The sequence below is a fragment of the Pezoporus occidentalis genome, unplaced genomic scaffold (genome assembly GCF_034315485.1).
Source record: "Pezoporus occidentalis ecotype Australia unplaced genomic scaffold, CSIRO_AGI_Poc_V1 ctg67, whole genome shotgun sequence".
Classification (NCBI taxonomy): domain Eukaryota; kingdom Metazoa; phylum Chordata; class Aves; order Psittaciformes; family Psittacidae; genus Pezoporus; species Pezoporus occidentalis.
The window spans coordinates 637,081-646,903 of NW_026916019.1; the positions used below are offsets into that span (position 1 = coordinate 637,081).

The following is a 9,823-nucleotide window of genomic DNA, read 5'->3' on the forward strand; positions in this document are numbered from 1 at the left end:
AGAGAAAAGAAAAAAAAAAAGGAAAGAAAAGAGGAAAAGAGGATAATGACCTCTTTAGCTAAAATTCCTGCCGCCAGAAATTCCTTTGGCAAGTATTTGGGGCAGGCACTGAACAGACACGGTGCAACACTGAACAGCTCTGCACTGCCGGCCAGCCCGCGGGTCCCCCTCCCACTTTCCCCGTGTTTCTTTCACTGCTGCCCCCAGACCTCTCTGAGGCAGGGAACTCAAAGGAGAAAATTGAAGGCTTGAAACTCTCTGATTGTTCCTCTTTGGGGCAGTGGCTCCGACCCCTAGATGTGGGCTGGAGATACGTTAGCAGGAATACTGCCTTCCTTCCCGCTCACGGGGGCTCAATGCGTTTTCCAGCCGCTCCCCCTTGCGCGCTAGCGCAGCGGGTGCCGGCGCTGGGATCAGCGGAACGGTTACAAGCACCGACGGTGCTTGGATGCACCAAGCGCTGCTTGGATGTGGGGGCCAATCCGTTTCCCATGAACACACACACGTTAAACGAAAAAGCAGAGACTGGTAAACACCCTGCCGCCTGTTAACGTCAAGCTAAAGCCCGTAGAAAGATTTGGGGTTTAAGACAACTGTCCCTGCTGCACAGCCCCTGCGGCTTCTGCGCGCGGCGGCCCATAAGACGACGCTCCCCAGGCAGAAGCCAGTGACAGGGACGAGCTTGTGCCGAGGCAGCGAGGGACCGGGTCGGTATGCCTACACCGGCTAAGAGCTAGGGAGAGGAGCAACCGTGGGGCCGAGGAGGGAGATCAGCAGAGAAGCACTGGGGGCGGGAGCGAAGGGCCCAGGGGGTGCAGGGACGTCCCCTCGAAGCCGCTGCAGATGCAGACAGGGTACGCGGTGCGGGGAGACCCTGGAGCCCCCTCCAGCCGCCTGCTCTCCTGCTTTGCGAGGCGGAATCACGCTGCCAACAGGACCTTGCTACCCGTAAAACTAACTCATTAATATAAATCAAATAATGTCGGGGGGCGGGGAGGGGGGGGGAGTAGAACGCGCGGCTGTTCATGAGTTAAATATAAGTCTCTGACTGTCCTAAACAAAGCTACCGTCCCCTTGGGAAGGGTGACGTCTCCACAGTAACGTGATTGCTTCTTCGGAAGCAGAAACGTGTAAACGCTATAAAACGCGGCAGCGCGGCGGGCAGCTCAGAGCGTGTGGCGAGATCGGAGCTCTCCTCTGCTTCCTCCTCTTCGTCATCCGCCACTTGCCGCCGCCGACGCCCCAGAGCAGCGCAGCCCCGCAGCGGGGCAGGGCGCAGGCCCCCAGCAGTGCTCCGCTCCGCTCGGCTCCGCGCCCGCCCAGCCAGCCCCATCGACAGACTCGCGGCTCCGTGAGTAACTTTCTCTCCGCCGCAGCGGCAACTTCCTAGCGGACGGGGAAGGTGTCCCCGTCCGCCGCTCCTTTTCTCCCCTCCCGGACCTGCAGGGAAGGAGCCTCGGCCGTCGAGCCGCCGAAAGCGGGTCTGATCGCCAAGGCAGCCGGGGAGGGACCCTTCCTTTTGAACGCTAAAAAATTAGTGTATGTTTTAAGATCTCCCAGCCCCGCGTGCTGCTGCCCCCAGCGCCCGGCCTGGGTTCGCCTCCGGGGGTGCCAGCTGTCCCTGTCCACCGCAGCTCCCCCTCCACGGGCACTCCGCTGCTGGCGGCACCTCCCGGGACAAGGGCAGGGACCGGGTTGGTTGTTCGGCGGCCTGAGGCGAAGCGCCGGTGCCCCGCGCAGGGCCGGTGGTGGCGGCGGGCGGGTCGGTGGGTGACGGCTGCGCTTTTCCCTCCGCAGGTGGCAGCCATGGAGCACCGCGGCACCTCCCCGCTTCTTCTCGCCCTCGCCCTCCTCAGCGCCCTCTGCTGGCGGGCGCGGGCTCTGCCCCCGCGAGGAGCCGCCTTCCCTCCCGTCCCTCGGTAAGGGCCGCCCTCCGCTTCGCGTACTGCTCTGCTCCGCGCACCGCCGCGGCTTGCCCTCCGCAGGGGAGGTCGAGGGGGCTGTGGGGAGCACCAGTCTTCCACTGTGCTGATTTCCCAGGCAGCACTCAGCGCGGCGCTGCGGTCCCTGTTGGGGTGCTCTCCCGGCTGCGCGTCTCCGCGCCCCAGACTGGGGTGGAGCACCCCTGGCCAACCCGGCTGGTGCCCGCCGAACCTGTCTTTTAAAAGCCCCGAAACACGCAACGGCAGAGGATGTGCCTCGAAATACGCTGCAGGAGATGGTGCACGTCCCTCTAAACAGCCCGCGTTTTTCTTGCGGGAAAGGTTCTTTACCTCCGACTAATAGGAATGCTAAAAATTCTTCATCATAAATGAGGGGTAGTGGTCCGTGTGGACCTATGTGTAGTTTTTGTGCTGCTGCATGCTTTGAATTGTTGAAGATGTTGTTAACTGTTGAGCTAAATTAAGTCAGATGGCAGAAACGTGCATTTTACATTTAGGCAAGAGGAACATAAAGCGTAAAAAGACCAGTTGAAAACAGTATAGCAGAACACCATGGCCACTGATTTTCAAAAAGTGACAAGTTGGTTTATTTTACACAACTTTACAATTTTTTAAATTTTTTTTTTAATTTCTTTTTTTTTGCCAGGGAGAAGTCTTACATGCCTCAGATATATAAGTAGTACTAATAGCTATAATGACTAATGGCTAAAATTACAGGGACAGGAGCCTGTCCTAGTTTTAGAATGACTTTTGCACGTCATCACATGCAGGGGTTTACTGTGGCAATGGGAGCTTGTTGTATGCCACTGAACATAAGAGCAGCTAGAGGAAACATCTGATACCAAACTACTGCTACGCAGTCAGATTGCCCTTGACAAAACTTGACAAACCATAAGAAAGAGCAGGTTATGAAAATATGAAATAACTGTAAATCAGTTTATAGAGAGCAATTGCCATGATTAAGAGGTTAAATGTGGACCTTTTTTAACTGTCAATTAGCAAATTAATTTAAACATGAAAGAATAAAACCACGCATGTAAAGATACATGACTGTACTTAGTATTTAGTTTGAAGTTCTTGAGGATGTATTTACTTTCTCTAGAGATGGGCTAATACTGCTTCATACTGCATATCAATGCATGTTTTAAGTCTTAATTGGAAGGTAAGTACTTTGTAGAGACAGTTTTCACTTTGCATGACTGGAGGCTAGTAATTCCAGCCCTTGTTTATATAAAATATAGTTGTCACTTGAGCTATAATTGCCATAGGTTATGCATTGTTCACTAGAATAAATTATGTGCACCGACAACGTAGATCTAGGAAATATGCATTAGAGGGAAGGATCTGTTATGCCAGTTACCACTGAGCATGGATTATACCTGAGACTACTTTAAAATGCCTCACAGGTTAAAGTAGGTAGATGTGCATTTTGACACAAACCAGAATGTAAGCTGCAGTGAAGTGTTGCACATCCCCAGTTAACTGTACTTGACATGGTTTCCTTCTCCAACAGACTGGGAAACAGAATGCCATTTGATGGAGCCAGTGAACCTAACCATGCCCACGGGTCATTAAAGTCTGAATCAGACATTTTGCAGAACACACTACCTGAAAACGAGAAATTCTATTTTGATCTGTCCAGAATTATTGATAGGTGAGTTTCTTTATTGCAATAAATACAAATGATGACATGCTACTTGAATTACGTCCAAAGATTGGTCACATTTTCAAACTGAGAAATAGGAAAGGAAGAATCAATTATAGAAAAAAAGAAAAGAAGCACGTGGCCTCTGGTTGCAGTAAGAATGTCTGCAGAAATGTTGATTGCATTGCCATTCTGGCATGATGAATTCACTCACTTGCCAGGAAGAGCTAGAAAGTATATTGTGAAAATCCGGAAGTTCTTTTATAAAATTAGCTTAATTCAATACGTGCAATAGATAAGGAAAGCAGTATGTTTACAAAATGAACGTTATCAAAATGATACGAACGCAGGTTGTATTGTAGAGTTTATTTATTGTCCATTTCAGAAATACAAGGCATGCTGATGGAATTTTCACCAGTGTCTACAGCCATCTTTTGGCTAAACTTGCTGTGAAGAGATATCTGCATTCGCTTATTAGAAAACGAGTTAGGTGAGGTGACACTTACATTAGGTAGATTTTTGTCCTAGCTGGCTTCACTGGCAATTTTTTACCCTTCTGTACATAAGTTCTCAATTTTGTGATTTAGAGATAATGAAACACAAGCTGATATAATGATGGGGGAGCTGAAAATCCTATATAAGATCTTAGAGGTATTTGTTACTAAATGCGTATGTTGCTATTTATTCCTGATACAGCTGTGAGGAATAGAGTGACAGATACTGCACATAACACTGGTGATAAATACTGTCAATGTTATAATGATTATCACACCAATTTGCTAATTTTTTTCTTCTGGTAGTGTTTTTACTAGCTTGGCAGATGAATGGCAAAAGTAAATGCAAAATGATTGATTACTCACTACTTACATAACAACAGGGGAATGCTCAATGAAATTAAAAAATGTTTGGTTTACAGAGAAAACAAGAATAATCTTTTCTTTCTCCCACTGAAGAACATATTGCCAGATGTTTGAAAGATCTGTAGTACAGAAAGATTCAAAAAAGAATGAGGCAAATCCATAGACAAGGGGACTGGATAGAGCTTCCAGACCAGGATGTTTGCGGGGATGATAGGATGCTGGGAAGGAACACTGCATACTTAGTTCCCCGTTTTCACATCCCTAAGCAGCAGCTGCTGGGCTCTTTTGGGAAAGGAGTAGTTGAATACTTTGGTCTGACCCAATATGACCGTTCCTTTGAGTGCCTACTTCATATGCTCAAAACCTAAGTGAAAATTAGGTCCTGCATTTATGTCAATGCTGCCTTTGTTCCAGAACACAGAGTGCCAGTTTCTCATACACTGTAAGCTAATACAGATCATTTAAAGCAGAACACACCAAGGCTTTTCAAGATCATGCATGAAAAATAGTCCTCTAAGTTTAGCTTTCACAAGGTGTGTTTTATCTCTTGATACGTCCTTAAAACAAATATCTGTAGCATGTTTGTGATGCTACACTTTTACTGAGAGGCAGGCTGTGTTCTCACTGAGTTCAGTATGAACAGTGAGAACTTACTGTGACTTAAGCCAGTCTGCACCTGAAAAATAAAGTCAGATTATTGAAAAGACTAAGCTGGGCTATGAGAACAGACAGGAGGGAGTCATAAAATCCATACTCAGCCTGCAGGATCTCTGGGATGGGGACTCCAGAAATCATTGAATATGGATCCTAATTGCACGGAGCATGGCAGAGTTGAGCAGGAGAACAAATTCAGTGGAAGTTGTTCCTAAAAAGACTGAATACTGATCCTTAGAGTTTCATTCTTGTTACTAAAAAATGTAGCTAGCAATAGAAGCAGTGACTTCTTTTCAACAGAAGATAGATACAAGGTCACAGTTGGAAATGAAAGCTGAAATGAAATTTTGAATTTACTTAGCTAATCAACATTATAAAGTTTGTTTCACTAATATAATTGTATCTTCTTTTAAATGGATATTGTCTATTAATTTTTTCTTTTTAATTGTTGCATTGCCAGCTCCCAGGACAGTCCTGTCAAACGCCACTCTGATGCTGTCTTCACTGACAACTACAGCCGCTTTCGAAAGCAAATGGCTGTGAAGAAATACTTAAATTCAGTTTTAACTGGAAAAAGAAGGTACTACAAGAAAGCAAATATATATTCTTTCCGTACTTGTATGGTATTAAGACAGAAAAGATTTATGCCCGTGTATAGATACAGAGAGGACAAACAAAAGGCAATGAACATTAATGACTTTGTAACATAATTGATAACATGGTTTTCAAATACAGACAGCATTTTCTTCTAGACTGTAACAGACACTACAATCAGATTAGAATAAAAGAATAAAGAGGAGACAGCATCTGGCAATTTTAAACAGATTCTGACAGATTCTTGAAATGGTTTTATTTATAAAAAAAGACTCTTAAGGAAAAATCCACTGAGCTACAGAACATGAACAACAATTTTACGAACAAAATGTAGTATTTGTTGTACAATTGTCTGCCAGTAAATGCATAAAATGCAAATTTAGAAGTCCGAGAAAGTACCTATGTCCTAGTGTATAGGTGGGACATGCCAGCGTATGTTTTTGTAGACCTTATATTCTGTTTGTATATTCACTCCTTTAGACAACTGCTTTTAAACATCACATGTCTTTATCCATTAAACATGCTATTTCATGTGATGTATAAAACTTTGGTACAAGTGTAACAAAATGCGCAATAGCTACACTGCTTTTTCTTCTGAGAGCAATAAATCTTGTTTCTGACCCGCAACAGCCAAGAAGAGCTAAACCCTTCTAAACTTCGAGATGAAGCAGAACTTCTTGAACCTTCCTTTTCAGAAAACTACGATTCTGTAGATGAGCTGCTGAGCCACCTCCCACTGGTATGCCCAGATTTTTTTTCCTCTTGCTGTCTATTACTTGACTTGACCCATAAAATGAGATTATTCATACATGAAATGTGGCCTATCAGAAAAGTGGAATCATCTAGGAAAGCCATGTTCCATGAAACGCTACATGTTTCTATAGGAATTGTGTCTGAATATAACAATCATTTTAATAACAATAATTAAGTTATCCCATGGTTACTGTTATTGAAAATTCCTAATTAAATGGCACTGTTAATAATGCACCTAACTCACTTGGGTGTTTCAACTTGCGTGCACTGCCGCATAAAACCAGAATCGACTCATTTTTAATGACAAAGATTATTATTTCTTCAGAGAACAAAATCAAGGATATTCCTTTTAATTAAAAAAGAAAAAAAAAGCTTCACTTTTTTTTTTTTAACATCTATTTTATTGGAAGGGAGTTGCCCCTAAAACTAAGAGGATCAGCAGCATGAGCCCTAAACATTAAGAAAGCACTTGTCTCCCATCTTATGTGTGATGCAGAGGGATCATCTGACAAGCAAATATTGCAGTTACTGCTTTCCATTTAGCTACTACTATTTTTCTAAATGTCATTCACAAATATGTTACTTTGTTTTACCAAAAGGTACCTGAAAGGGTAGTGTAGAAGTAAATTGGGCTTATTTTTCTGAAACGCATATTATGAAATTGATGATAGGATGTTTTTTGACATTCAGCTGTGTCTCAGCTACAAGTAAGAAAGAAGGCTACTCTTGAAAATAACATCTGGGGAGGAGGGAGAGATAAAAGAGAAGGTGTTTCTCCAAACTGTTGTTTCCTTCCAAGTCTGAAAGGAAATGTTTCCTTTCCACAAATGTGGCAGTTCCTCTAAAGTTCCTAAAAATTAGAAGGAACATGAACTGCTTATACCTTAAGGAACAAAATAATTTGTGAATGATTGGATTCTGGAAAGAAATATTATTTCTAGAGAAGATTATTGCAAAAATACTTGCTTCTGGTGCAATATTTGCACCTTCTAAAACTTCTGGCACTGACCAAGTGAGAGAGTGTAGTGGTGCACTGTGTCACAGGTGTTTTCCTGGCCATATTTTCAGTCTTTTCCTTTTTTATGGGCTGTAGTGATGATCCAGATCTCCCTGGAGGGAGGTAAATCACTTACCCAGTATTGACTGTTACCAGCCATTTTGTCCCAGTGCCCTCTTGCCGATGTGGTGTGTGTATCAAGCAACCTGAATTCGAGTATCCATTTCAAGGATACAGTTGTTTTCAAATTTAGCTCTTCTGTGCTGTAGGAACATATTTGCCTAACCCTTCAACGTTTTTTCCTCATCCTGCAGCCTTGTCTGCTGGCTGTAATGCCCACCAAACTCTAGTGAATAGCTCCATCTCATGCCTGTTAGTCCCAAGCGCAGCAAATGTTTTAGATCAAGACTTACTTCTTGTCCTCTATCTGCTTTTATACTTCTCACAATGCAACTGCTTACAAAATTATTTTTAAAACATACTTCTCCTTTGCTTTTCAGGACCTCTGAAGGACACCTGGTAAAGTCTATGACAAGAACAAGCTATTTTTGAGTTCCACGTAGTATTTCAATGAGATGACTTTAGTCATCAAACCAGAGCAAATATGTTGTGAAGTGAAAGTTGTGATATATTTGTTTCTTATGTAATAAAAGTTGATATTTACATTGTAAATACTAGAGTTCTCTACTGAAAGCTGTACATATGGATGCCAGTTTAACTCATGAGAAGTCTGTGAGTCCATATGCTGTAAATCCTTTACTTCAATAAATTCATTTGAAAATGGGTGTGCGGCTGAAATGAGCTCATCATTACTAATTAAATGGCTTATATTAGGTGTGGTACAACCAGATAACCCCATATGATGATAGGGATACATTTCCAGATAACTTCATAAACAAGTGTAAAAACATGGGGAAAATAATAGGCAAAGTACGTAAAACGGCATTACAAAAGTCTCTGAAAGCCATTGCCAAGCAAAAGGGAATGCTTTTCCAGCAGCTTACAATGCAACTTGAGAATATGAAAAAGTGTTAAAAGTTATTTGACTTCCGACAGCATCTTTCCCTCCTGTCCACATTTTTGATATCTTACAATATACCAGTTACATTAAGACCAGAAATGTATCCTTCCTTTTCAGTTGTGTTTTGGATGCTCTGGAGATGACGAAGCACACAAAGAATGCTGTCCCTTGATTCGTCTGATGCCTAAAGTCACCAGTTATTCTACATTTAGTTGTCTGTATCTTTGATGATGAAACTATTCCTTCTACACAAAACAGATCTGAAGACACTTTACTATTTTTTTTTCAGAATGAATGTAATTTACAGAATGTGCAGGTAATAATTAATTTTATTATCATGTCAGACTATTATTGGTTTGAATCAGTGCTACACATATCTGGAGCAGCAGAGGTCCCAATAAGTGCTGTTTCTGCTGTAGTACTAGAAGAAGATAGTATTTTTTAACTGAGGCATATACTGTGTTCTGTAAGGAAGACAAGCAAGTAAGCCTTCAGTCCCCATTTAGCTTTATATCATTGTAGCTAAGTATGGAACTAGAAATTTGCAGCTCATTCGCTATTGCTCTGAGTCAGAATCTGGTTGTATTTTATTAAAACTGTAGATTTAACCAATTGGATCATATTCTAAAGAATTACTGTTTTAAAGACCATTACAGTAAGGAAAGTGTGCATGCAGAACATATGAAATGTATATTCATGCATGGTACCAGGCATAATACTCCCATGACTCTCCTCCCACCTCCTAGAAGGAGATGGAAGTAGAAAAACTTACCAGACCTACTTACAAGTTCAGTTTGGAATTTCAAGTATATTTATACGTCATACATATGCACACATAGACAGTGATAAAACTGATTTACAAGTTTCAGTTACAAGTTTACTGTTCTCATTTAGAAGGAAGCTTCAAACATGATAGAATTTGAGATTTATGGAGACTAGTTCTCATAAATATGTAGGCTTCAGATCTGCATTTTTTTCTTTTTTTTTTTTTTGAATATTGGTAACTGCATGTCAAAAGAAAACCATCTTACATAGATCAGATGTTATAATTGCTATTTCTATCTAGCCTTGGCAGAATTTATTTTAGCCTAAACTGATGAATGGTCACAAAATTTAGACATAATTTTGAAGTCGTCTTTTGAGAAGCGATCCACTCTTAATTCCTATCTTATGAAAATCTGAGTGCAAAAGTGACTTTGAAAATACTTGAAGGATACAACCACACTGATGTCACACTACTTAATCATGAATTTTCTTCAGTGTATTTGGAACTTTGTTGTAATTTCTGTGATAAGTGATCTTTAAAAAAAGTAAGAGAAAAAAATTTACCAGAAACAAAGCTGCACACAGTCTTCA

The 9,823-nt window shown here is 42.2% G+C and overlaps 1 protein-coding gene across 2 annotated transcripts; it reads left to right on the forward strand.

Moving 5' to 3' along the window:
• Positions 1–1,010: 1,010 nt before the first annotated feature.
• Positions 1,011–8,229, forward strand: VIP (vasoactive intestinal peptide). 2 transcript variants are annotated; one of them, XM_062640895.1, is made up of 7 exons: positions 1,011–1,351; positions 1,798–1,919; positions 3,457–3,597; positions 3,974–4,078; positions 5,563–5,682; positions 6,327–6,435; positions 7,947–8,229. In XM_062640895.1, the coding sequence occupies exons 2-7, from the start codon at positions 1,807–1,809 to the stop codon at positions 7,953–7,955; spliced, it is 597 nt and encodes a 198-aa protein (XP_062496879.1). In that variant the 5' UTR covers positions 1,011–1,351; positions 1,798–1,806; the 3' UTR covers positions 7,956–8,229. The 2 variants fall into 2 exon arrangements, with proteins under 2 accessions (XP_062496879.1, XP_062496878.1); XM_062640894.1 differs by lacking the exon at positions 3,974–4,078 and having other exon boundaries at positions 1,168–1,351.
• The last annotated feature ends 1,594 nt before the right edge of the window (positions 8,230–9,823 follow it).

What these genes read in the sequence shown, in the direction of transcription:
- VIP (XM_062640895.1), top strand. Translation starts at nt 1,807, where the DNA reads ATGGAGCACCGCGGCACCTCCCCGCTTCTTCTCGCCCTCGCCCTCCTC. An exon ending in GCCTTCCCTCCCGTCCCTCG is followed by an intron (nt 1,920 to 3,456) that starts GTAAGGGCCGCC and finishes CTTCTCCAACAG; the next exon opens with ACTGGGAAACAGAATGCCAT. An exon ending in GTTTTAACTGGAAAAAGAAG is followed by an intron (nt 5,683 to 6,326) that starts GTACTACAAGAA and finishes GACCCGCAACAG; the next exon opens with CCAAGAAGAGCTAAACCCTT.